The sequence below is a fragment of the Papaver somniferum genome, chromosome 7 (genome assembly GCF_003573695.1).
Source record: "Papaver somniferum cultivar HN1 chromosome 7, ASM357369v1, whole genome shotgun sequence".
Taxonomy (NCBI): Eukaryota; Viridiplantae; Streptophyta; class Magnoliopsida; order Ranunculales; family Papaveraceae; genus Papaver; species Papaver somniferum.
In genome coordinates this window covers 99,549,451-99,576,460 of record NC_039364.1, presented here as the reverse complement: position 1 = coordinate 99,576,460, position 27,010 = coordinate 99,549,451, and the positions used below count along the sequence as shown (strand labels likewise).

Below are 27,010 nucleotides of genomic sequence, written 5' to 3'. Positions count from 1 at the left end.
AAAACACTCGAGACATCAACGCATGTCACAAACTGGGGATGCTCATTGGGTATTGGTTTGGCGGTTTACAGCGTGCGGCGTACACTACGCCCCTTATAAGAAAGTGTCATAAGGATGAGGCGGTTAGTAAATACAGGGAGTAATGGTGGAACACTTTCTTTTATGGAACATCAATTCCAGGCGTTACTGGTTACCACCTCCTCCCATTTAATCACTTGTTTTCCATTTATTAATGAGACTAGAGTACGTTTCACTTCGACTTGTATAAATAGGCATTACCTAGTTCCACCGAACAACAAGTTCTGGTGAGGGCATACAACACTCAGAAAACGTTTGCTAGATTTCCCATCTGTTAGCTTCCCACTTTCTGATACAAGTCACAAAACAACTACTCTTCCAGAATCAACTATTCTGGTCTCAACACTCTCTTCGCTTCCCTCCCCAAAACCAACCCTTATCCTCCTCTTTGTGACCGAAGCAAGTCTGGAACGACCATTTCTTGGTTTAGACCGGATTTGTACAGATTGATCTCTCGAATCTAAAGTACTCCCTTGCAGTATATTTTTTAGGGTTTAGACTCGTTTCTCACCACCGAAATCAGCAGAAACCGTTTTCATCCACAAACAGTTAGTATAGACATCTCCCACTATCATATTCTTTTTCCTTTCTGTAAGTTATTATTTTCACGCTTTTAATATGGCTCCACATTTAGGGGATATCTCCACAAATTTTAGCAGTCGACATAGTTTTTCAATATTTATCTGTTATAGTCGGCATGGTTTTACAGGGGTTTACAATGCCGGCTGTTTATCTCCAATTTGTGGGGTTATCCCCTAAATGTGGGTTCTAATATTGTTGTTCTCTATTATCCCCAGTTTTAATAAAGGTGTAAGAAATGAAGCTAGTAAAAATAAAGATATTTATATTGCAATAGAAAAAAATGGAGGATTCGACTTAGGAAAAGAGCACTTATAAAAATATTATTCCAATAACTTGTTGAAAAAAAATAACTCAAAAACAAACTTAACGCAAACACACATTTTTATTTTCACTGAAAACTGACACAAATGTCTTAAGGATTGAGAAAGAGAATCGAAATAGAGTAAGATGGAATATGGTGGTTATCTTATTATTTTGGTTGTTGAGACATCCAATGATGAATTATTCATATAATAGATTATCTTGGAATGCGAAGGTAGAGAGGAATTTGGTTGTGAGACGGAAGAGATGAGTCCCAAACAGAGAAGGCACTTGCTGAACTCATCCGTTGCTTTGTCATTTCTGGGTAATGTCTATCCATCACATCTTTTAAGCTCTCAGTGGCGTTCACCCAGTTTAATCCCTTTTCAGTGTATGTTTCCTCGTTGAAGTAGCTTGTGAAGAACCGATCCGCCTGTAGCCTCCTGTATTCAACATATAACACTCGTTATATCAATTGCTATGAAATATATTTTTCATTTTTAGGATATTAAATATACAGTTGGTGTATTATTTAATTTTTAGGATCCATTTCCGGTAACATATATAATATACTTTAAAAAAATACTCGATAATATAATATTATCGTTAGTCATGTAATATCTCTATAAAATTAGTCAATATTATTTACAAGTTACGTTATTAACTTCCAAACTAGAAATTATTTTGTAAAACAAATAATATATTCTTTAACTGTAAAATAATGATTTATGATATTACAGATGAATATTTTCTAAAATAATAAATTTCCATAGTCCCAAAATTATTATCTTATAGAAGTTATGCCGTAGTACTATCTTAAGTTAATTTAATCTTCCAAGAAAATTAATTTGATGTTTAATGCGTCTAAAAAGTACTAATTAAGCTTTTGTTGGCAAAAAAGATACCTGCAAAGTTTTACTGAAACTTAAAATATACCCTTAAAAGTCAAGACATATGGAAAACAAGTCATAACCGATAACTCGGAAGTAGAATATTACGCCTCATTAGATGGTGGGTTTGTCGCCAAACTAGTTATGAGACAATGATTTTGATTCCAGTTTTGTTAAGAATTTTGTGTATCTTATTTCATATCCCTTAGAAACTGATTACAAGGATATATATATATATGTGCGACCACATAAGAGAGTCCTAATATAAATACATTCCATATCAGTCTCGGTTTCCTAGAATAAGTCTTTCCTAGTTTATCATCTAGAGTCCTAATATAAACACATTCCATATCAGTCTCAGACTTTCCTAGTTTTATGTTCTAAGAGACGTGTATATCTGAGACCTTCCTAATTAGTCTCAGATACAGTCTCAATACCCCCCCCCCCCTCAAGACGGAGCATGCAGGTCACAAATGCCCATCTTGGACAATAGACCATGAAACTGAGCTTTCCCCAACGACTTTGTGAATATATCCGCCAACTGTATTGTGGTAGGAGTATAAGAAGGTGAAATAATCTTCCTTATTATCGCATCCCTGACTAGATGACAGTCCACTTCAATGTGTTTCGTTCTTTCATGAAACACAGGGTTCTTCGCAATATATAACGCTGATTGACTATCACAAAGAAGACTCATTGCTTGTGTATGGTGAACTCCCAAATCTCGGAGTAATTGTTTCAACCATTTTAATTCACATGTAGCCGCCGCCATGGAACGATATTCTGCTTCAGCCGAGCTACGAGACACAGTTTGTTGCTTCTTAGTCTTCCAAGATACTGGTGAATCACCAAAAAGAACAAACCAACCCGTCAGTGAGCGTCTAGTTATAGGACAACTTGCCCAATCCGAATCACACCAACCTCTCAATTTGAAACTACTATCAGAGCGCAACAGAATTCCTTGTCCAGGATTCTTTTTCAAATATCTAACCACACGAAGTGCTGCTTCCCAATGCTCCAGTCTAGGTCGTTGCATAAACTGAGATAAGATATGCACTGAGTAAGCAAGATCTGGTCTGGTGACGGATAAATATATTAAACGCCCAACCAATCTTCTATATTTCTCTACATCACTAAGCAAATCTCCTGTTGCTAAGGCAAGACGATGATTTGTCTCCATAGGAAATTCTGCAGGTTTCGCACCCAATAAACCTGTTTCCATTATAATATCCAACGCATATTTTCTTTGGCATATGTAGAAACCCTTTTTACTACGTGCCACTTCCAATCCTAGGAAGTATTTCAACTTTCCTAAATCTTTCATCTTAAAACATTGACCCAAGTATGCTTTAAATTGTGTAAGCGCAACCAGATCATTTCCTGCAATAATCAAATCATCAACATACACCAGCACATTAAGTTGCATCTTTCCCTTTAGCATTGTAAAGAGAGAATAATCTGAGTATGATTGCCGAAACCCATAATTCTTCAATGCAGTGGACAGCTTCGCAAACCAACACCGCGGTGCTTGTTTCAGTCCATACAATGATTTCTTCATCTTACACACCATATTAGGATTACCCTTAGCAAATCCATGTGGTATTTTCATATATACTTCCTCTTCCAAATCTCCATGTAGGAATGCATTATGCACATCCATCTGATGCACATCCCATTGCTTAGCCGTAGCAACAGCCAAAAACATACGAACAGTTGTCATCTTTGCCACTGGTGCAAACGTCTCATTGTAATCCAAACCTTCAACTTGATGATTTCCAAAAATCACAAGTCTTGCTTTTAAACGTACCAAAGTACCATTTTCATCATATTTTTCCGTATATATCCACTTACTTCCTAGAGCCTTCTTACCAGGTGGCAATTCGGTGAGATCCCATGTGCCTTGTTCTTCTAAGGCCCGTATTTCTTCCGTCATTGCTTTCCTCCAACCTGGATGTGTCATTGCCTCTCTGAAATTTTTCGGCTCAGACTTTGCAGACAATGCAGCAATATAATTTTTATGCATGTCAGAAAACCTGTCACAACTAACATAATATGTCAAAGGATAAGGTGTACCTGAGGATGATGACTGTGATGATTGAGAGTGAGATGGACTATTTTCTCGAATGGTGTGCGTCACAAAACCTTTCAGCCTACTTGATGGGATCTTCTGACGCTTGCCCTTACCCAAATCGTTGTTCACAGCAACGGTATTTGTGGGTTGTCCATCACCATTTACATCTGCCTTAATTTCTGATGTTGTAGACTTGTGCTTAACAGCGTTATCTTCAGCATATGTCGCAGTCTGTTTTGCTGCTGTTTCTGCAGATGTCGCAGATGTCGCAGTCTGTTCTTCTTCAGTTTCTGCAGATGTCGCAGTCTGAACTGCAACATTTCCACCAGGCGCAACATTTCCACCAGGCGCTGCAGTCTGTACAACGACATATGCATCTGTCTTTCGTTGTATTTCTGCACCTTCTTCTCCACCAGCTATTATTGAATCTTCATCACTATCATCACTCCATTCTTCACCAACACGATCTGTCTCATGTGTAGTGCCAGCAACTTCAGTCGTTATATGAGTTCTAGTACCATCCAACTCGGTCTTATATGGAAATTGTGTCTCATAGAATTTTACATCTCTAGACACTATAAACCTTCTTGTGTCGAGATCATACACTTGCCATGCCTTCTTACCGAATGGCTATCCTAGAAACACACACCTTCTTCCTCGACTAGCAAACTTATCTCCTTTGCTACTTTGATCATATACATAACACAAACATCCAAAGACCTTCAACTGTTTATATAGAGGTGGTTTTCCAAACAATACTTCATATGGTGTTTTATTATTTAGGATAGGTGTAGGCGTACGATTGATCAAGTACGCCGCTGTCAATGCACACTCTCCCCAAAACCGTTTCGGCAAGCTTGCTTGAAATCTCAAAGACCGTGCCACATTCATTATATGTTTATGTTTTCTCTCAACTCTTCCATTCTGTTGTGGAGTACCTACACAAGACGTCTCAAAGACTATTCCATTAGTCTTAAAATACCCACGTAATGCATTAAATTCCGTTCCATTATCACTTCTAACAATTTTAATATCCTTGTTAAATTGACGCTTCACAAGAGCAACAAATTCACGAAATATTAATGCAACCTCTGTTTTATTCCGAATTAAATAAATCCAAACACCTCTTGAAAAATCATCAACTATTGTTAGAAAATATTGTGCTCCACATGATGAATGGATCTTATAAGGACCCCATAAATCTATATGAACTAAATCAAAAATACAATTCGATTTACTCAAACTACTAGCAAAACTGCTTCTACGATGCTTTGCCCGGGGACAAATATCACAAGCATCATTATTCTTCTTAATTAATCTACTCACACCTTGCAATTTCTGCAAAACTTTTTCTGAAGGATGTCCCATACGCTGATGCCACAACTCATATAAATCTTCATGCACAGCCATAACTTCAACATGCGGCACACCACAGAAAATATATAGTCCACCTTGTCTCTCAGCCACTCCAATCATCCTCCTCGTAGACCGGTCCTGTATAAGACATAATTTGTTAGTACATTGAATAATACAACTCATCTCATCAATAAGTTGTGTGACTGAAATTAGGTTACAGGTTATCTGTGGTACATAAAGCACGTTTTCAAGTTTCAATCCACCAGGGAGAATCACGGTTCCAATTTTCTCAGAGTATGCATATTTTCCATTAGGCAATCCAACTGAACATGCCCTAATATCTCGTACACTTATCATGTTAAGAAGTTCATACGTAACATGATTTGTTGCACCTGTGTCAACAATCCAGGATGTTTTATTCTTTTTACCTTGTAGATGAGAACCAGACTTTCTTGAGTTTAAAAACTCCATCACCTCTTGAACTTGTGCTGCTTTAACTCCTACTAGACCCGTTCCATCAGCTGATGACGTACCAGCACTCTCCTTTGCTGCCGAAATATGCAGGTTATGAGCACGAACAGGATTTCCTCCTTGTCCTCTACCTCCTCTTCCAGTACGTCCTCTTCCTCCAGTTCTTCCTCCTCTTCCATTCTTTGGTCTGTCTCCCCACCATTCTGGATATCCAATAATCTTAAAACAGCCATCATCAGAGTGTCCTTGTCTGCTGCAAGTTTTGCAGTACTTGTTGGGATCATAAGCACTATTAAGTAGGCGTTGATCAGATTGCACCTTAAAAGCCATAACATTCTCTTGCATCTCTGTAGACACAACTCCATCTCCAATTTTCAGGCGTTCTGAGTTCACAATTGTTTGATATGCAACATCCACAGACGGCAATGGTTCTCTTGCAATCAATTGTTCACGCAAAGAGCTGTATACAGAATCTAACCCAATCAGAAAATAATGCAATAAATCTTCTTCTCTCAACAAACTTACCTGAGATGCAATATTACAGGTGCACTTTCCACACTTGCATTGGGGTATCTTCATATAAGTCACCATCTCATCCCATATTTTGTTCAATCTTCCAAAATATATAGCAACTTCCTCCGTTTTCTTCTGTTTGCAGTCACTTAAAGATGTTTTTAGTTGGCATATTCTTGTTCCACTAACAACGCAAAATCTTCTCTTCAAGTGTGCCCATAATAGACTTGCATCCTCATAATCTCCCAGAGTTGATCTCACTGATAACTCCAGCGTGTTACTGATCCATGAGACCAGCATTGATTGCACTGCTATCCATTCTTCTAACTGATCCGGATCTTCAGGTCTTGTAACTGTTCCATCAATAAAACCAAATTTTCTTTTGGCTATTAACGATCTTCTTATGGCTCTAGCCCATTCATCATAATTATTTCCTCTCAAACTTATTGGCGTGATGATATTTCCTGATCCATCACTCGAACCTAGGTAATATACAGGGTTCTTCTTTTGTACATCATATTCCACCGTCTTTCCTTTGGATGATTCAATTTCGTTAACCATCTTTAGTGTTTTTTTTTTTTTTTTAGGTTTCGAAACTGGCTCTGATACCATGTTAAGAATTTTGTGTATCTTATTTCATATCCCTTAGAAACTGATTACAAGGATATATATATATATGTGCGACCACATAATAGAGTCCCAATATAAATACATTCCATATCAGTCTCGGTTTCCTAGAATAAGTCTTTCCTAGTTTATCATCTAGAGTCCTAATATAAACACATTCCATATCAGTCTCATACTTTCCTAGTTTTATGTTCTAAGAGACGTGTATATCTGAGAATTTCCTAATTAGTCTCAGATACAGTCTCAATAAGTTTAGTTTATTGAGGAGCTTAATGGACCTGTGTTCCCTTTCAGTTTAACTTCAAGAACAAATCCATTTTCCATTTCAAAGGTACTTTCGAGAAAAAGAAAAAAGCATTTTTCAAATAATGCCCAAGCCTCAAAATTTTCTTAAATCTCCTTATGCTACTCCACAATCCCAAATTTTGTATTTTGGCTTTTAAGTTGCCTCAACTGGTTCCGGTCAAAGTCAGTCAAATAGTCACCCATTTAGACATGCGCCAAATTCGATGTATGATTCTACATCAGTTGCAAATTTACCTTGTCGCCATTATAGTGAATAGGAAGAAAGCTGTCTCGCTGATGGCAAAACCCTTAATTTTTTTCTCAGCCAACAACCCCACCAATATATCAAGCTCTTCAACATCATCACCATACACCTCATTCAGCACTGCAATTGCTTCTTTGTCGTCTGTTAGATCCTCCCATTTATATATGGGTATCATTAGCATTCCCCTTCGGAACTCGTTATACCTAGCAACACTTCTCTCCCTGTCTCTGTAGACTGTGCGTACACGGTTAAACACCGAGTTAGTGTCATCGAAATAGTAGGTTTAGTTAGCATTAAGTTTTTACCTTCCAGAGCTGGGAGAGCAACATGATCGGGCCTTTCCAACCCATTTTCGTCTTGCGTAGTCAGATCCAACATCCATGTAGGGTAGTTCCATAGTTCAAGGGAGCCACATGCTTGATGTCCCATTGATACCATTTGATTTTTGAATCCAATCTTTGATAAAGCTTTTTCTCCTTTTAGCCCAATCAGGTCAGACATTGGTATCCTAATTACAATTTAACAACGTATTACTACGACAAAAACTTCCACAAAATAAAAATATACTTAACAAAAGGCGACCATGCTAGCTAATAGTCTTTTTTTTTCCTTATCTGTGATGCTAGCAAACAGTCCTAGTGTACATTAAGCTTGCCGGTGCAAATGTGATTTTGGAAGAGAAGAGATTAATCGACAGTTGATGGCAAAGATTTATTAGGACCAGGTGCAGCAGAGAGATCTCTTAGAACAAGATGTTCCGATAGAAGCGGATGCATCCTATAAACGGAAACAAAGTCCTCGGTTAATGAATACGGGACCCATGATTATTAGGTTTCTTCAGTCCCACCACTCCTCCCAACACAGCCCCACCTACATGCCCCAATGTTTCTTTGTATTTCTTTCCCAGCAATCCGTGCCTGAAATTAAACACGAACAAAACTTAAGAATTTTCAAATTTATTTGCAATTTCTCACGGGACGATTTCACTTTGTGGACAAAGTGAAATGCGGAACACCGAATAAGGCTATGTGCTATTCCTAATCGCCAATTGTGGCTTTTTTGGAGTTTTATGTAATTCCGTACCCTTTACTGTTCACGATATTGACCGTTATGTCCCGAAAAATGGTGACATCGGAATTATTTTAAATATTTTATTGTCCAGTGTCATATCCCCGGTGTCATGATTGCGAGGGAAAATAGGTTTTTTCGGAATTCAAGTATGTTCACACTCCTCTAACGAGTGTATATTTCACATATTCTTCTGATTGGTTGATTACTTAATTGATGGTCCAATTATCCTTCATATTTAGAATCACGACCCTCGTTACATAACTCCCTAAATTAAATCAAGCGTAGAGATTGAAATGTGAAATATACATTCGTTAAAGAGTGTGCACGAATTCGCACTCGTTTTTTCGTAAATAACTTACAGTTTCTTTCCCGTGTCTATGACTCTTGGTACCTAAAACCATGACACCGACTTGTGAGTGTCACTGAATGTTGTTCCTCAAAATCATGACGCCCATGAATTGGTTGCCACATAGACTCCACGTCGGTTCAAGGTAGAGTCCGGAATATTTCATAATATTTTCTTAGACCCCCTTACATCTCTTTCTATATCATTCTTCGCTACATACAGCTGTCTAGACTAGTTTAATTGGGGGTCATCGGAATTAATTGGGGACCACGCACTAGAGGACAAAAAAGGTAACCAGAACCTAATTTGGGTCACCCCTTATAAAAATATTTTTTAAATGGCTAAAATGCCCCTAAATGATTAGTGATAAATTTTAATTAATTAGTGATAATTTTAATTAATTAGTGATAATCTTACTTAATTAAAGTTTAATTTTTTTTCCAGATATTTTGTCCGTAATTTTTAGTCTAACTTTTTTTTTTGCCCAGATAATATAAAAAATCGTCAAGGTATTAAAAAATTTCATTGACGACCCTCAACAATCGTTAATGTTTAGACTGTTTAAGTGACGACTCTAAACTGTCGAAGATTCATTAATGGCGGAAATGTACGACAGTTTTGGGTCGTCATAAAAATGATCAATTCCCTGACGACCTTTTGGAAGGGTCGTTACTGTTTTGGTTAGCATTTGACGACTTAAACAGTCGTTAATGTTTTAGAAATGTCGTTATAGACTGTCGTTAATCTCTAAAAAGAGTCGTTAGTGTATGACAGTTTAGAGTCGTTATTGTTTTGATCATGATGTATATGACGACCCTAAACTGTCGTTAATGTCGGTGAAGGATCGTTAATGAGAGTCGTTACTTGGAAAAAAAAATTAATCAAGGATAAAATAATATATTCATTTTCCGATTTTTACACTCCTAAAAAAATTGGGGGGCAAACAAAATTTCATGCCCCCGATTGGAAGTTATGGCCCCCAATTAAACTAGGCTGCCTAGCTCATTTTTCTTTTACCATCTTCTCATTTTTCATTTTTCCTCGTAGCAGCGCCACCTCAAATCCCCAACCTCCTTCAAGCAAATCAACACCGCCACCTCAAGTCAGTGATTTTCTTTATCTTGACAAGGTCAGATACGTTTTCCAAATATCTTCTTCAAATCATTTAGGTAAGATGTTTGATTCATCAATTTATCTTGATCTTAAACTTCGATTAGTCGTTTGTATTTCAAAATATGAAAACCCTTGGAGCACAGAACAATTTGGGGTTTTTAGAATTTGGCGTCAATTAAGTTCTTGGAGATGGATTTAAGCTTTGATCCTTTTTATTTGACACTGAAAGTTTGATTTGGTAAGTAATTGGTACACTAAATCGTTTTTTGTTAATCCTCTTCCTGAATTTGTTTTATTTTTACAACCTTATGAAAATTGAAAGTGAGGGTTTATTCATCGTATTGTGATTTCAGAACTTTGGGGAAGAAATTATGAATTTCTAGCTTTCTAAAATGTTAGGGAATATCCTTTTTAATACAAATGCTGGCAATAATACAATTGACAGGGAGAAGTAATCAGTGACAGCTAAACCTCAAGAGTCTATTATCCCTTTAGTATACTGTGTTCTGAAAGCATTCATTGATTTCATTCACATTTATGCATCAATGATCGCCCTTTTATTTCAATTGATGATCACAGTATTAGTATATTTATTAGGTTGCTTCAAGATTGGTTCCCGAAGATGCCAAAACCGTCATCAACTTAATCACATCCCAAGATGAAGACTACGACGACCTTACAGAAAAATAATTGGCTTGGTTTCTTGCCCGGAATTTGTTTTTATGAGACTCATTCTATCCTGGTGAGTTATCAAATATCATTTTCATGTTTATACACAATTTGGCATTTGCATTTTGTGTTGTATATTCTAAACCATTGGTCGGGTTTAAAGTTGTTAGTTGTTACATTTCATAACTCACAAGCCTAACCAGGGATGATCAGTTTTTTTTAGATGAGGATGATGTCATCAATAGTACACGTTTCGTTACATGCCTTGTTGTAATACTCTGATTGAACTCGTGCGGCAGTCCTTGATACCTTTTGCTTGGTTTCTCGGAAATCTAGTAAAAAAGTTTAGGTAAAGTCACTGGGGGTCATTTTCGAGGCACATTTGCTTCAGTAATTACCTAGGCAATGCTTGTCCACCCTGATAAAAGATATGGGGGATGAAAAGGTTGTAGAAGCCTTCAAGAAGCTTCAGAATGCATATGAGGTACATTTGGTCTCCACTCTCCAGTTAGTATAGTAGTAAGAATCTAACTATCCTCGTGTAATTATGTTTATAGCTGGTTGTATCCACGTTTTACTTAACTCTTTGAAGCGTGAAGCATATAATGATGAATTGAGGAACGAGGAGCTACTAAACTGGTTTCGGAGACCAAAGTTCACCAGATCCACACATCCGTAAATCTAGGTACATTACCAAAACTTACTATGAAATGTTGACTATATCAGTTACACCAGTAGAGTAGGTTGGTGCAAGCATTTTCGTCTCATTTTCATTGCTCCAGGAAGGTTAAATTTCTACCAAATCAGATAGGACTAGAGTCATTAAAGGTGATACAGTACTTAGTAGCCTCATCCCAATTTAGACATAAATCTCCCCTTAAAGTTCTTTTGTTTTTCAGTCTCAAAGTTGTCTAGTTATTCATCTAGTTTTACAACCTTCCTCTTTTCAGTGCTTTATCATGTCGACATCATGTTTAGTTGTACGACGCGCTTTATCACATTCTGAAACAGATAGTATTCAACTCCAACGTGTGATTTAACACGCTATTTGTGTTACAATATTAGGAATGCTATAAAGGTGACCATGGTGGAGTGGGAATATTATCTAGAGAACATAGTGATGTTTTCAAACTGAATTCAGATTAGTGTGTGCTTTATAGTAGACCTCTGCAATAAATATAATACCTAAACTATTATACCTCAAGTCCTTCTACCAATTGCTTGGTCGTTGAGGCGGAATTAATAATGCAACGAGCAGATGGAGAAATAAAGCCTTCATCAATTGCTTTGTCCACAAAAGACAACAGCAAGTTTTAATACCCGTCAACAATTGAAAGTCCCACCTGCTCCAAAAACCATATTCTATTATGCAGACATAATGAGGTTTCTTCTTAATTCAACATATAAAAAAATAATAGAAATAAGTTGAACTTCTAATGATATACACCGACGGAAGATCACTTACTTGGGATAATAATTGTACCATTAGCGGGGAACAAAAGACCAGGACAATATACATGTAACAGTTACGAAGATGAAAATAGGTAGTAACCTGCACATCGTAGTTATTGCAAATCAAAAAGAAAAAAAGTCAGAAGCTGATGTAAATATTGAAAACAAAAACAGTTTATTTTGAAGGCAATCAAATCTAAATCATCGACCTTAATAATGATTAGAACAACCAAGAGTGACTACTTCTGGACCTCTCAAATGAGAACAGAAAGTAGGACCTCATCAGCCAGCGACTGCACAGGAGCTTCCTTGCCCTGTGGTTCGTTTTTAATAACTTCACCTATGGACAGAGTCATCTCCTGGTCATCTTACTTCAACTGTAAGACTACCAATTCGGTTAATGCTTCCTCCCTGATACTTCATCCTACAATAGATAAGTGAACAATTAGTTGAACGACAATTGAGAAGAAAATACTCACCAAAAAGCAACTTCATGTTAAGAACCAAAACAAACACCAGAAAGTAATATGAAGAAACAAAAGGATTAGCTAGGTTCACACCATTTCAAACGAAAACGATCATGTACTTCCTAAGGCAATGAAGAACCCCTACATATCGCGGAATCCTTTTTCCAGTACCTGTATATACAACTGGAAACCTTAAGAAGAAAACTAAAATGGGAACTGAGAAATCAAACAGATAACATTTCATTAATGCACCTGTCTAGATCCTTAAGCTAGTGGGTATGCAACTAGAAAAAAATAGCTATCCTGTGATGTATGCAAAAAGTGGGCCAATGGAGATCGTATTCTCTACATTTCAATGATCTGATCCTTAAGCTAGTGGGTAATGTGATAAAACAACTAACAATAGCATGGATAACATCAAATAGATGGGTCCCAACTAGCATTACCATCGACACCAAAATATGTATGGAGAATATCAAAAGCATCATCTGGCCTATCTGACATTCCTCCATTCTTTTTATCCTACAATTTTTTGAACACAACTCTGATCATGTTGGGAATCTGGTATAAAAATCAAGATAAGATGAGATAAGGCCCCATGGGAAACTGAGGTAGGTACCTGACAATCTAGAAGACCTAGCAAAGCTTGTCTTTGTCTATCCAATGGACTCTATCGGACAGAATTAGGCCAGAAATAACCCACCAAGTCTTTGTAAAAGTGACTTGAACATAGTTGTTTGCTAGAATCCTTTCTTCCTCCTATCTAACCCCTCTTAATATCCTGCACCAAGAAACAAGCACATAAATCAGACAGTTGCTTAGTCAAATTATATGACATAATAAGAAAGTTACTGGATCATCCAGTCACAAGCCAAATTATACGATTTTAACCAAAATTAACAATTTCAACTCAACAGTAACTTCCACAGTTTCCCACTTAGAGAAATCAGAAATCGCCCAAGTAATTAAGTGAAAAGAAAACAAAGCTACTCTCATCTCTAAGTGTAAAAGAAATCAAAAATCCACCAATGAATTCAAAATCGTTAAAGGAACAACCTTTTTTAATCAAATTACATCCACACATAATAGTTCTATCCTTCTAATTAACAAAAATTAAGAACCCAAAACAAAACCCCCCCAATTTTATTACCTCTGGCAGTAGATATTTCTCGTTTATTCTCTCTAAGTACCTCTGCAACAACAACAACGAACATAAAACACAAAAAAATTCAGTCAAAACTGTTTCATTCATTAATCAAATCAAATTCCTTTTTCAATTACATACTAAAACACCAAACCCCCAATAAAATTGAATCAATTATTCAATTAAACACAGTAAAGATCTTACCTTTAGGTGCAGTCTTCTTTTTAAAAATGTTTAAGATTCCATTCACCATCTTTAAAATTTGCAACCTGTGGGAAAAAATAAAAACTCTCATATCAAAAACCTATTTCTTCTGTATGTAATTAAGATAAAATAGAAGATGCAGTCAAAGCAAAAACAACCTGCAAATCCCATTTCTGACGGGAGGATAAAGTCCTTTCAATCTGTCTGCACAGTCAAATATAATTTCAAAAAAAAAATAGAAAATCTGGAACTAATGTTAAAACAAAAGCTTCATAAATCAGGGAAAAAATATTGAAAATAAAAAGCTACAACCCGTACCATCAGAATGACCATAACTTCAAGATACATAAAAATCGAATCGGAACTAAAATATAGAGATCAGACGACAAGAGTAGTGTATAATCGGTTGCAATTAGATCAGAAATGTATACTACCCTCTTAAAAAAGATCATTCAACATTAGGGCACTGAGGGTTACCAAAAATAATACTAGATGACTGCTGCCACGGTGGGACGGCCGACCGAAGAAATCGACCGAAAACGTGACTCAAAACTCAACAACCGAAAACGTGACTCAAAACTCGACAACCAACGCCCGCTTCAATCCAAAACTTAACTAAAAACGATTGAAACAAATAAAGGAAACCACTGTTTAACAACAATCGGATTCAGATTTACTACGGTACAACAGAAAATGTAGAAATGAGAGGTTTCAACTTTTTCTTTGGCGGTGAAGCAAGTTATAAAATCAGGCAATGAGTAAAGCATTCATGGAAAAGGCGGATCCAGGACCATTGTTATTCACGCTTGGTATTATGTGCTGCTGAGAAATGAACTTCACAAATTCTCTTAGTTCTGTAAAGCTGCAATGCTCGCTGTATGGAACTTCATACCTAGAAGAAGAGAGAGATGAAAATGAATAACGACTTATTTGGTTTGCAGTTTAAAAAAAAAAAGACGCGTACAAAATGTGGAAATGAAGAAACATCACCTGAAGGTGGTACCCTGCTTAAACCATCTCCCTGGAGAATTCTTCTTTGCTTTGCCGAAAGTCCACACAGTTGGTGAAAAACAACTATCAGATTGAAATGATTCAGTAAAGCAAAAAGATATCAGTTAAACAGAAGCATAAAAGAGTGAATCAAACATAGGTCAGTCAGAGTATTTTGAAGTCAGAAAAGTTCATGCGAGCGAAATAACCGGCATTATCGAAATGTAAACTGAGCAGGACAAAAGCAATGAATTAGATGAGCATAAGACCTAATCACAATTCATATGAACATGTTTCGATGCCAGAATGAGATTAGGTGACACACTGAAAAAGGAAACTCAATTTTCTGGATAACAACACAATCTCTAGAAAGCTATGATGAATTGATGATACGTAAGGCATCCACCACTCATCGATTTATGTAATCCAGCATTAATTTATGGGCCATAAGTTATGGCTAACAGATCACCCAACAACTACCTATCAATGAACTTGTCAAAGTAAACATGTAACTAACATGTATCCATAAATAACTGTGAACTAAAGCTAACCCGGGTTTTCTTGAACACCTTCCCTAGCTAACTTATGTACCCACCCTATTCTTAAGGCTGCACAACGGGTAGGGTGGGTAGAATATGGCCTATTTCGCCACTCATATCTCAATAACCGTTGGCACCAAAATTCAGTCGTATCTCAATAACCATTGGCAGCAAAATCACTCAAGCTCAAATTGCCCAACAAAACATGACATAACACAGTAAGACCGCGGATATTCAGTTTTGGACTTTTGCTCTTATGTGTAGTGAGAATGTTCATTTACAGTAAACAGATCCAAATTTATCACTAATCAAAAATATCAAACAGTAATGAGATTGTTTATACCTGACTCAGTGGCATCATCCTCGTCCTCCTCAACTCCAACGGAAGAAGAGTCCATATCAATTGGTCTTATGTGTAGTGGATACATTCAACCCATTTATTACCCTCTGCATCAACACTCTCCTCAAAGTGCTTCCATGCTTTAGATGTCCTCTTACGTTTCTTTCTTCCACTGACCTGAGGTTGAGAAGATGGTGGAAGTGGATGTGGCGGAGATGCAACAGTACTATCCCTTCGTTGCACAGATTCAGATGCAGCTTGATGGGGAATTGGAGGTCTTCTTGACATCTCTTCTATTATCTCATCCATGTTTGCTCACACTAAGCCTGCAATACACGTCAAAGTCGATCATTCATAAGTTCTGATTTCAGTATATAAAAGCAATCCAGTACTTGAAATGAGCCGAAAGGGTATGTGACATCAACAAAACAAATCTCTCCTTTTCTCACTCACCCAGCAAAGGTCTTAAATGTACTCACTCACCTGAACTGATGATAATGTTTAATGAAATCAACGATTTTCATTAATAATACTACTGCTGTGAGCAGAAGCTAAAGCTAATACTGAGTAGGAAAAAAACATGTCTCCATCTATCTATGTTCTTCAGTATAGTCCATAGACTCTAGACAGAAAGTGGGATTCATTTCATGATACGGAGTGCCACTTGTCATCATCTTGAACAGCAAAGGAGTACAGCTTTGAAGAAGATAGATGATACGCACGATAGAAGAATACAAGTATTGGTTACGACTTAAACCCATACAAACGAAATGATCATTAACCCTTGAGAAAACAAGCTGAAACTGCATATTCAAGAACACCATTTCCTAAATGCCTTAACATTTTAAAACATTCGAATCAAACTCTACTCAATATATTAATTTTCTAGCTGTTAAGCAACCAATCAGTAACAGTAAACTTAAATTGGGAGCAACACCCATTTTTGGTCGATAAATCGTTCAAGTTAGGCATCTCTCCCAATATTATCTCTCACCGTACTATGCTTCCTAACAACGGGTCTAATCTCACCTCATAGCTACATAACCAGGCATCAAACATATGACGGATATTCGAAAGCAGTATAAGGAAAAGGAAAAGCTTCACTTACCCTCGTTCTTTATTGGTTTAGCTTTAGCCCTCCACTGATTGCAATAAGCAGAGAGCCATTCGACTTGCCTCACTTACAGCACCTAAAATTCATACCAATATGTGAACACAAAAACACCAGACAACTGAAGAGCAGCAATTGCCTTTAAAGACATGGGTCCAGAGTCACATAATCAAAATCTCACTGAAGTTGTTTGAAATATTGAAAATCTATACACTTAAAGACATGGGTTTTAGCTAGAAATCATGAAGAGACAATTTATCAATCAGTTTACATTTGACCATACATTTTAAATCCCATTCAATTGCCTTTTGCTCCCATCCCTAACAAAATGTCAGAATCGCATTGAAATGCGTCCTTCATGAGAAACAAACTAAATTCCTATAAGAAATTTCATCATCCTATAAGAAATTTCATCAATCAGTTAACATGCATGTCAATTTCTGACGATGGCAATCATATTACTCAACTGATTTCAACTAATTTCTTCAAATACAAATAAAATCACCAAGCAATACAACATATAAAAGAAAAACCCATTCAAATTATTAAGGAAAAATGATACTTAAGTGATTATCCGCTTACCTAAGATTGGAACAATGTCATTTCCATCAGATTTTGGTGAAGGAGGGACGGAATAAGACTATTATATATAGTGTCAACGAACCAACCAAGTAAAGGGTTTTAAACGTTACCCTGAAAGATGAACATGAGATTGAGAGAGTAAAGTATACGGTTACAAGTTAGAACTTAGAACCCTAGTTCAGTTCAGTTTTGGGGAAGAAAGGGTCTGGCATTTTCTGTGTTCAATTTGAGGTGAAGAAGAAAGGGGCTAGGAATCTGGGAATTTCTCTGATTTTCTGTGCTTGGTATGATAAAAGAGATAAAGGAAATATCAATTTCACTTTTTATCCTTGATATGTTTCAAAATGACGAGAAAATGGGCAGGAGAGGAAAACAGTACGAGGACTATCAAGTCATTCAATACATTAGCGGGTAGGCGGGTTGGATAGGGTAATTTCGAGCTTCACCCGTCACCCTACCCATTTAACAGCGGGTAATCTCTAACCGTCACCCTACCGTCAGATGGCGGATAGGATAGGATACGATTAAAACATTGACGGGTAGGGTAGAAATGGCGGGTAAGGGTAGGGTAGATCTGTGCTAAATTTACATTCCCTCCAACAGGTTTCACCCCTCTTCCGTTATCTGTTTGCTTATAAAAATTTGAAAATCAACACCCTCAGCTTTGGTGTTCCATTTGGATTTTGAAGTCATGTTTAGCTCTAGTGTAGTTTGTCTTCCGTGTTATGTTAGCAGGTCTGTTTCATTAGTAGCATGTACTGCAAATCATCGAAAAACCTATCATTTTCTTTATTTATATTTCACAAATCCGTGTAATGTCATTTCCGTGTTATTTTCTTTATCTCAAAAAATCACCTTGTTCAATTATTTTCAACCTGACTTGCAAGTAAACAAATCCTACTCACTTTTAGTTGGAATAATTAGAAGGGTTAAAAAAGCCCATGAAATGCATGTTTTTTTTTAAAGCTTTCCTTAAGAGTCTGTTCCAAATAATTCAGTCTGAAACACCCAACCGTAGGCTACGATACTGAAGTTCTAGTTGTCACAGTGCCTTTCAAATTTCCAACCAGTTTTGGTAGACTTGGATATACCATTAATCAAAACCCACAATGTGACTGTTGCATTAAAGCTATAACAACAGTAAGGTGTCAAGCGGTTTAAACTTGAATTTTGACCAGTTCTCTAAGAACTGACAAAGAAAGCAAGTGTTACTTTGAAGCCAGCAAGAATGACAGCCAACTTAATGTGTTCCTCTATAATGGACCTAGTAAGGGGCACACAGACGAGAGACTGCAGATGTGATGTGATGTATTCTGGTGTTATAAACACATTAATGTCTACACCTGGACTGAGAGTTGAATGCTGTAATCATTAAGGATTGAAAAACTGCAGAATAAAGTTTCTATTTTAGTATTTGCCAACATTGAAACATGATTTGTAGGATGACTTCCGCGGTCACTAATAGAACTCCCAGTGAAAACTAAATAGTGACACAAACAAGCCAACTAGCTATAGGATTATGTTATTATCCCAATTCAACCTGTTAGACATCTTGGTCCGCCAATATAAGTCTGGTTCGTCCTAAATAGTGAAAACTAAATACTAGTTGACAATTCTGAATGATTATATAGGGTCATTATAGGAGGAGAAAATGGCGAATTTCAGAATTATATTAGCATAGAAGAATATATCACATATTCTAGATTACATTCTAGAATCCTCATATCAAAACTTTATAAGAATAGAAGGACGAGTAAGCTCGAATCTTGGATGACCAATCCATTTTTTCAGGTTATTTAATGAACCAGTGAAGTAGTTATCAGCTACATCTACCTAAAACACAGAAAACCATATAATTACAATGCACCCAACATGCTTTCAAAACACACAAAATTGTTTCATTCTCACGCCATTTTTCTCATTCTCCATTCAACGAATACACATAGAAAACCTAATAAAAGTAAACTACGGGCAACCATACCTCATTTTCTCATTCTCCATTCAAGATGAAAAAGGTGAGAACCAATGAATCCAGCTCTCCCGGTAACCATAGTTCGCATTTTGACTATACCAAAGTAATGACACATTAAGAAGTGCAGGTATTAGGATCACAAAAAATAAATAAATCAACAGGTCTAGTAAATACCGATCTTTCAAGGGGGAAAAGTAAACCTGAAAAAATTTGGAGTTACCCAAAGGAGATGGAGTTGGTGGTTTTCTCGCCTCTCCATTAGTTTGCATTGCTTAGATCCCTCTCTTCCAAACCCTACAATCAAACCAAACGCACATAGTTCAATCAAAACTCACTCAAAAATCCAAATATTTAAAACAATTTCTAATCAAATTTTAGGCCTCAAAAACAAAACAACTTACAGCGCCCTAACTTTTTCATCAAAATCCCAAATTTCAAACAAAATTTAAGATCTGAAAATACAATAATCTACTGAAAAGCTTTAATTTTTCCAAACAAAAATTAAGATCTGAAAATACAATAATCTACTGAAAAGCTCTAATTTTTCCCTTCTTCTACAGAAACCCCTAATCAAAACATTCCATGATCATCACTTATATATACACAATAAGAATCAATAAAAATACAACTTTTTTTTATCACACATTCACACCAATCAATATAGTCCATACCAAGCTCAAATTAACCTAGTTCCATATTGTGAAAAAAAATAAAGAAACGAATTTTACCTAATCCCATACGATGACTCTGTGATTTTGAAAAAGATTGCGCCGATGAAGAATCTATTTTTGCATATTGGAGATTTTTATCTAGGTCAAAACCTAACATCCCTAGTTTCATATGGGAAGTTTCACCGCTGAAATTGGTGATCAAACCTAACTTTCACCTTCTTCGATCAATCTATGACTGATAAGTCAAAACCTAGAAATTTTCTTCCGCTGAGAATAGAGAAAGAAATGACGCATAGTTTCTGATTTTAAGATGCTTCGTTTTTCAGCTTTTTGGAAATTACCCCTCCTATGTTTTCTGATTATAAGATTACCCTCCAGCGTGGCAGATGATTTGGACAGGGTTACTATTTATAACTAATGGGTGTCATGACCAGTTGGGATATGACCGTAATTAATTATTGTTTTTAGCCCTTTTTGTCCTGCTTGGCCTGATTCGGTAAATAGGAATAGTATTGGGTCTTATTCGGTGTTCCGCTAGTTAGCTTGTACAATATTGTAAATTTTTACATTTCTCTTCCCATGAAATATTACCAATTGGTATGCATTGCAGCATCTAGATTATAGAGTGTCCGTTTTTAGGAGTTGGACGGTCCAATCAATGATGTGGACTTTAGCAATCACAGCTGAAGTAACTAATCTTGCTTGTCGGTATAGATCTTCATCATCCAACTCATGATACTCCCTCTGCGAACAACAAATAATTATTTATCTGAATCAGTAAAAGTATCAAACAATCTCATCAATTGTGCTAATTCCTAGATCTACAATCCGGGAAAAGTTAATATTGTGAGATATAAATGCAAGCACGAAGAAAACGCATATATACCTTGAGAGCGTCACAGACCGCGTTGTGTTCTTTGATAAAGGGGGCTTGTAAGACAGAAACACCTGCCCAGCTATTACGAACGTCTCCAGATATTGCAACACCGTCTTCGTCGTGCATGAGAAGTCCGTCTTCTGATATCTTTAGCTTTCCATCTTTGTATGTTCTCACTTTGATTAACCACTTCGAGTTACTCCCATATATTACACTCCCATCCCTGATAACCCATTTAGAGTCAGAAACACAAACTTCAATTTATTCGTCACTCACAATCATGATCACAAATTAAAACATCAAAACTCATACCACCAAGGTGTTCTTGTGTTCACAGAACCCTGTTTATTGTCGTAGAAACCGGTAGGAACCTCCTTGGCTTGCCACTTCTTTTGGTGCCGTAAGTTCTATCTGCGTATACATTTAGTTGAAACCAATCCAAAATGTCTGATATTTTTTATGAGTAGCGTACAGAATTTTATGATAGCTGTAGATAATGATGATACAAACTAAGCATGCTTAATATATACCTGGTTCGTTCCCTCCAAGTGATCGATCCAGTCATGTATCATGAATTGTATCCATGAGGCAGCAATCATATTAAGCTGTTTTCCTGTGTCCTTGTAGCTCTTCCTTCTTAGAAGCTTTATTGCAACAACCATTGGATCTGGCTTCAGTAGCTGTTTTCATCAATCATTTCCGGTAGGCAATTGAGGATACGAGAAAATAAATAATTCATGTACATATATGCTTTATACGGTTATATATATAACATTTAGCCGCAATTTTCTTGTAAAAATCCTTCGGATACCTGATCTTTCTCACTTTCTGGTTGACAGGGGGATGTTCCTCCCGAAAAAATTTCCCTGACTGCCAACACCATCACCAAAAGGATCGTCGTATTTGCCATCGGCTGTTCGATAAGGATAATCGATGGGGTTGAACCGAACCCCCACTGGAGTTGGACCCACGTTAAGAATGTTGTATTGATTGTTTAGATGGCGACGAGTCGCCAAATAAACCAAACCCAAGAACACTGGTAGTCTATGCCATATCCCAAGTTTATCAATGAAGTGCATAATCTGCAACAAAAACAAAAACCCTCAGTACTTCATATGTGTGTTAGTTATGATGAGTTGATTACTAGCTTAGTTAATCAGATGTACACAAAACCAAGGTACTTTTAATTACAAGGAAAAGAAGCCTGTCAATGAGAGTCATGGTAGCCACAACTTGATGCAAATCTTTGTGAATGAATTGTAGAAATGGTGCACTAAAGAGGACCTTGATAGATGCCATTGTAACTGCAGACATGTTTTTTTTCTTGCTTGCTTTTCCAAAATATAATGTGTTAATGCTACGGTGTCTTGTAAGGATATATAGAAAGAGTAGACTCTGTTCGAGGAAGAATGGACGAATGACTTCACCTGTTCACCAGCTAGTCAAGGTGCATGATTGCTAAAGGCGGGTGCCGCTATTAGTCGAGTGGGTATCAATTTAATAAAACAAAACAATCCTAACCCTTGTAGGTATCCGTCTTTAGCAGGCATGGTACCCGTCTTTAGTAATGTAATCATGGTCAAGGTATAGCTTTAGAAGAAGAGAAATTTCTTGTTTAGTCCTAGAACCCGACCCGGGATTACTGTGTAGTTCAGCGGGATAAACAAATTATCCACTGGTCCAAAAATGTTTAAAAACAGTGGCAATTACCTTTATACCCATAACACGGGATTATTTCAGTTCCTTTTTCATTTTTCTTCTTCTCAGTTTTCAGTTTCTTCTCTCTCAGTTCTCTCCCTTCTTTCAAATTCAGTTACCGAAATTTGAAATCAGTTACAGGAAAACGAAATCGATAAAGGTCATCAACAACAATTAACGAAATTTGAAATCGAAAATCTATCAACAACAGTTACAGAAAACCTAATTTTCAGACCTAATTTTCATTTCATTCAATTGAAGAGAGAAAATGGTATTGAATAGAAAAATTAAGAGGACAATTACAGAAGAAATTACAGAAGAAAACCCTTCTCCAGCAAAAAGAAGAAGAAGAAACGATGATGATTCACCAACAACAAACCCCGAAGAAACCCCCCCCTGATGTTACTCCTTCACCAATAACAAGAAGTAGGAGTAAAGTTGTTACTCCTTCACCAACAAAGAGGAAGAAACATATCGATCAGAAAATAGGTAAGTTGTTGTCGTTTTTCTTTTTGATTTCTATGCTCAATGGAATCACTAGATATTTGTATGTAGTGTTTGGTATACATGTTTTCATATGTTGTATATGTAATTTAAGACAGCATATTGACATGCAGTGTGTGATTCATATGTTTTTTGTTCAATAGAAACACAACATCTCTGTGAGTAATATGTTTTACATGTTTTTCATCTGTTGTGTATGTAATTTGACACAACATATTGACATGCAGTGTGTGTTTCATATGTTTTATATCTGTACTACATATCAATATGTTGTCTGCAATTTGTAGTTATTGATATGTAATGATAACATCTCAAATTGATATGTGTGCTACATATTATTATCTGCCTGTAATATGTAATGTGTACAAAACATTTGGTTTACAAAAACAGCAAAAACCAAAGGAAAGAAAGCAGTTGATGCTCCTGAAGCAAAAAGCAAAAGAAAAACAGCAGCGGCAACTACTAAAGCAAAAGGAAAAACAGCGACAAAGGCTGCTACTCCTTCACCACCAGCAAAGGGGAACAAATCACTTGTCCTGAGAGTTGCTACTCCTTCTCCAAAAGGAAAGGGAAAAGCAAAAGGGGGGAAAGCAAAAGCGCTCCTGAAAGAAGGTTTGTAATGTTAAAACTGAAGATAATTCTTAATAACGAGGGGGCACTGCCCCCTCGACCCCCGTAAATTGTGGTTCATATGTAGTTATAAAATTATCAGTATGTTGTGGTATTTGATATGTAGTTGTTTCATGTTCATGGTAGATACATTAACTACATATTTGATATGGTGTAGGGGAAGAGAAGGGGAAGAAAGCAGTTGCCTTGAAAGCTGCTACTCCTTCACCAAAAGCAAAAGGGGGGAAAGAAAATGTAGAAGGTATGTAGTACAACTACATATAAGAACAAAGCGTATGAATAATATGTATCCTTAATAACATATGTTTATGAGTATGTAATGATGCATTGTTGTGCTTGTGTTTTGGTATTAAGTGTTTTTACATTTTTACTGTATCAAAGCGGATACATATGCCATATGTACTATTACAAATCGATATGTAGTTAAAATAATACGTAGTGGTATCTACTATTATATATCAATATGTAGAGGTAAATACTTATACTCTCATAATATATTACTTATCAATATGTAGAGGTAAATACTTATACTCTCATAACATATTACATATAAATATGTAGAGGTAGATACTTATATTCTCGTATGTACTGTTAATAATATGTAGTTTCAAGACTTGGTAGATATTACAATTACATATTGATGATGTAACTACATATTTTATATACCATATTGATATGTACTGTAATAGTTTTTGGTTCTTGTTATTGTGTAGGTGCTAATAAGCGTAATAAAGGAGATAGAAAACCACGAAGTTTATACCGTGGCGGTTTCAGGGGCTTGTGGGGTCTTGCGAAGACTATTAGGACCACTAAGAAGGCTATTGCGAAGTCCACTGAAAACCTTGAGTTGAGTGAGTTGCAGCTGAAGATGATTTCTGAAGCATCATTCGGTAACCTGTTCCTAATGTTCTGGTACACAAGATTTGAGTTGGAACATTGGTTGAAGATTGAAGATGCAATGACGAAAATGTTACGCTGTTACGTTAGGGGTCAAGATCCAAACAAGCTTAGATTTTTCTTTAAAAGGCATGGCAAACCGAATGAGCTAGTATCCACACCAGAAGAAATGACACTTATTTATGGGATGCCGAGAATTCCAAATAGGGAATATCTTGATTATAGGCTTACACAAGTCAATAAAAAAAGTGGATGGCGTGAAACAGATTTTTTCAAAAGGACTTTTCCTACTGATATGAAAGTTGGTGATGAAGTGACTAGGCCAATGATTGTGAAGGCAATCTTGAAAATCCTTAAACGAACACCAATTAATCTGAAAAAGAAGAAGTCTGATGAAGAGTCTCTTCAAAGCGTGGGTAATCAATCAAATGAAGATTCTGAAGAAGACAATGAAGACGAGGAAGATGCCGAAGATCTTGTTAGGCTTATCTGCCTGTATATGTGCACTTCATTATTTTTCGCTACAAGTGATGCAAACGCTTTAACTGAAAAGTATATTGGTTTCGTTCTTGATCTTGAGAAGGCTGAATGAAAACGTGGAATCCGTAGAACGCACAAATGGTTGTGCTATTTATTTGTTGGAAAGAATCTATTTATTTGTTTATTCTACTGCAAAATGTTTTTGTTTTATGTGTTTTCTACATTTTGATAGTATATCTAATACTGCATATCAATATTTTGCAGCCATGGTTTGCGGAGCATACCCATTTGGTGGCGCCCGAGGATATAGTGACAGAACCTGCAGGAATGTATGTGCCAACAGTGGCTAGGTGGAATCATACAAAGATATGTGCTGAGTTCCTAAAGGATATTTATCTTTCTGAGTATCAGGTAAACTTGCCGTACATATTTTGTCATAATAAAAATATATATTGATAAGTACATGTAGTTCGACATATTGATATGTAGTTATTAGCATATCAATATGTAGTAGTTATTAGCATATCAATTTGTGGTGATACATATTGATATGTAGTTATTAGCATATCAATATGTAGTTCTCCCTGTGTATCTAATAGAGAAAGAACTACGACATGTTTTTTTTTGTAATATCTAATATGTAGTTGCTTTTTTACATTTATTTGATTTATACCAGTTCCATGTTGATTTCAAAGACGAGATCACACACGAAGAAAGACAAATCCTTAATCGTATTTCAAGAAGGATTCAACAGGAAGCAAATGATGATGCTTTTTGTTTAGATAACAATTCCGAATCGGAAGAAGAGAAAGAAGAAGAGGAAGAAGAGAAGAAAGAAGAGAAAGAAGACAAGGAAGAAGAGAAAGAAGAAGAGGACTCAGTATTGGGGGGAGAAGATTGGAAGATTAAATACGATGATTTGAGGAATACAATATCTTCCAAATGGAGTGAATTCAACATAATGCAGCAAGAGGGCGAACCGGTTGACGCTTCAAAGCTTGAGTTCATGTTGCATGATATTTACCGGAAAGATTTCACTTTGCAGAGAGAAGCCAGCCAGGAAGATTATGTTAGCTTGGGATGTATACCTACTCCAAGAAACCCCAATGAAGAGTTGAATGTGGACCAAATAGTTGAGAACGAAATACAAGGTTCTCCGGAAGATCAAACAGATGCTAATTAAACATTCCTGAAGTTGATTTGTCAACACCGAAAGATCAAACTCATGCTAATGTCACCTCTGAGGTTGAATTGTCAACAACTTTAGTATTGAAGTTCCATGATGTTGAAGTTCCGCGTTCTGAGGTTAAAAATTGGGCTAAATCTAATTTGGAGCAAAAAGTCAAAGAGATACAAGAGAAAAAGGGAAAAGAAAACACACAGGTAAGTAGCATATCAGTACGTAGTCTAAGTAGCATATCAATATCTATCTGTTACATATCAATATGTAGTGGTATCTACCATTACATATTTATATGTAACAGTACATTCTTGTATACCACTACCTATCTGTTACATATCAATATCTATATGTTACTTATCAATATGTAGTGGTATCTACCATTACATATTGATATGTAACAGTACATTCTTGTAGTGGAACATATTTATATGTAACAGTACATTCTTGTGGTGGTAGACATAGCAAAAACTCAAACTAAGTAGGTTTTTGTTGACAGTTTCAATTTATTTTTGCAGGTTGATCAACTTGAAGTTAGGCAGGAAGCAGCAAAGGAGTTGCTTACAACTATGCTAGAAACGAATTCTTCAGTTGTAGTTAATTCGCAGAAATTTCCAGAGTATAACGCCGGATTG

At 36.4% G+C, this 27,010-nt stretch overlaps 2 protein-coding genes and 1 pseudogene across 5 annotated transcripts; all 3 read right to left on the bottom strand.

Moving 5' to 3' along the window:
• Positions 1-1,177: 1,177 nt before the first annotated feature.
• On the bottom strand, positions 1,178-22,414 carry LOC113297952 (annotated as a pseudogene).
• Positions 5,112-6,892, bottom strand: LOC113297953. Its single transcript, XM_026546568.1, has 2 exons — positions 5,706-6,892; positions 5,112-5,415 (listed from the first exon to the last, which is right to left on the bottom strand). The coding sequence occupies exons 1-2, from the start codon at positions 6,871-6,873 to the stop codon at positions 5,381-5,383; spliced, it is 1,203 nt and encodes a 400-aa protein (XP_026402353.1). The 5' UTR covers positions 6,874-6,892; the 3' UTR covers positions 5,112-5,380.
• Positions 11,616-20,424, bottom strand: LOC113297954. 4 transcript variants are annotated; one of them, XR_003333913.1, is made up of 15 exons: positions 20,167-20,398; positions 19,639-19,732; positions 19,448-19,531; positions 16,882-16,963; positions 15,777-16,099; positions 14,895-14,978; positions 14,063-14,796; positions 13,905-13,969; positions 13,707-13,748; positions 13,176-13,337; positions 13,003-13,078; positions 12,650-12,727; positions 12,299-12,513; positions 12,103-12,189; positions 11,616-11,980 (listed from the first exon to the last, which is right to left on the bottom strand). XR_003333913.1 is itself a non-coding variant. In XM_026546569.1 (10 exons), the coding sequence occupies exons 5-10, from the start codon at positions 15,859-15,861 to the stop codon at positions 13,330-13,332; spliced, it is 330 nt and encodes a 109-aa protein (XP_026402354.1). In that variant the 5' UTR covers positions 15,862-16,099; positions 16,882-16,963; positions 19,448-19,531; positions 19,639-19,732; positions 20,167-20,424; the 3' UTR covers positions 13,175-13,329. The 4 variants fall into 4 exon arrangements, 1 of the variants encoding a protein (XP_026402354.1); XR_003333914.1 differs by lacking the exon at positions 16,882-16,963 and having other exon boundaries at positions 20,167-20,399; XM_026546569.1 differs by lacking the exons at positions 11,616-11,980; positions 12,103-12,189; positions 12,299-12,513; positions 12,650-12,727; positions 13,003-13,078 and having other exon boundaries at positions 13,175-13,337; positions 14,063-14,108; positions 20,167-20,424.
• Positions 22,415-27,010: the final 4,596 nt, after the last annotated feature.

Excerpts from the sequence above, each read along its gene's own strand:
- LOC113297954 (XM_026546569.1), bottom strand. The coding sequence starts at position 15,861 with ATGTATCCACTACACATAAGACCAATTGATATGGACTCTTCTTCCGTT. Across the intron at positions 14,109-14,894 it reads AAGCAGGGTACCACCTTCAG|ACAGATTGAAAGGACTTTAT; the intron begins GTGATGTTTCTT and ends TTGACTGTGCAG. Across the intron at positions 13,749-13,904 it reads AAAGAAGACTGCACCTAAAG|AGGTACTTAGAGAGAATAAA; the intron begins GTAAGATCTTTA and ends TTGTTGTTGCAG.
- LOC113297953 (XM_026546568.1), bottom strand. The coding sequence starts at position 6,873 with ATGGTATCAGAGCCAGTTTCGAAACCTAAAAAAAAAAAAAAAACACTA. Across the intron at positions 5,416-5,705 it reads GTCTGGTTCTCATCTACAAG|GACCGGTCTACGAGGAGGAT; the intron begins GTAAAAAGAATA and ends TGTCTTATACAG.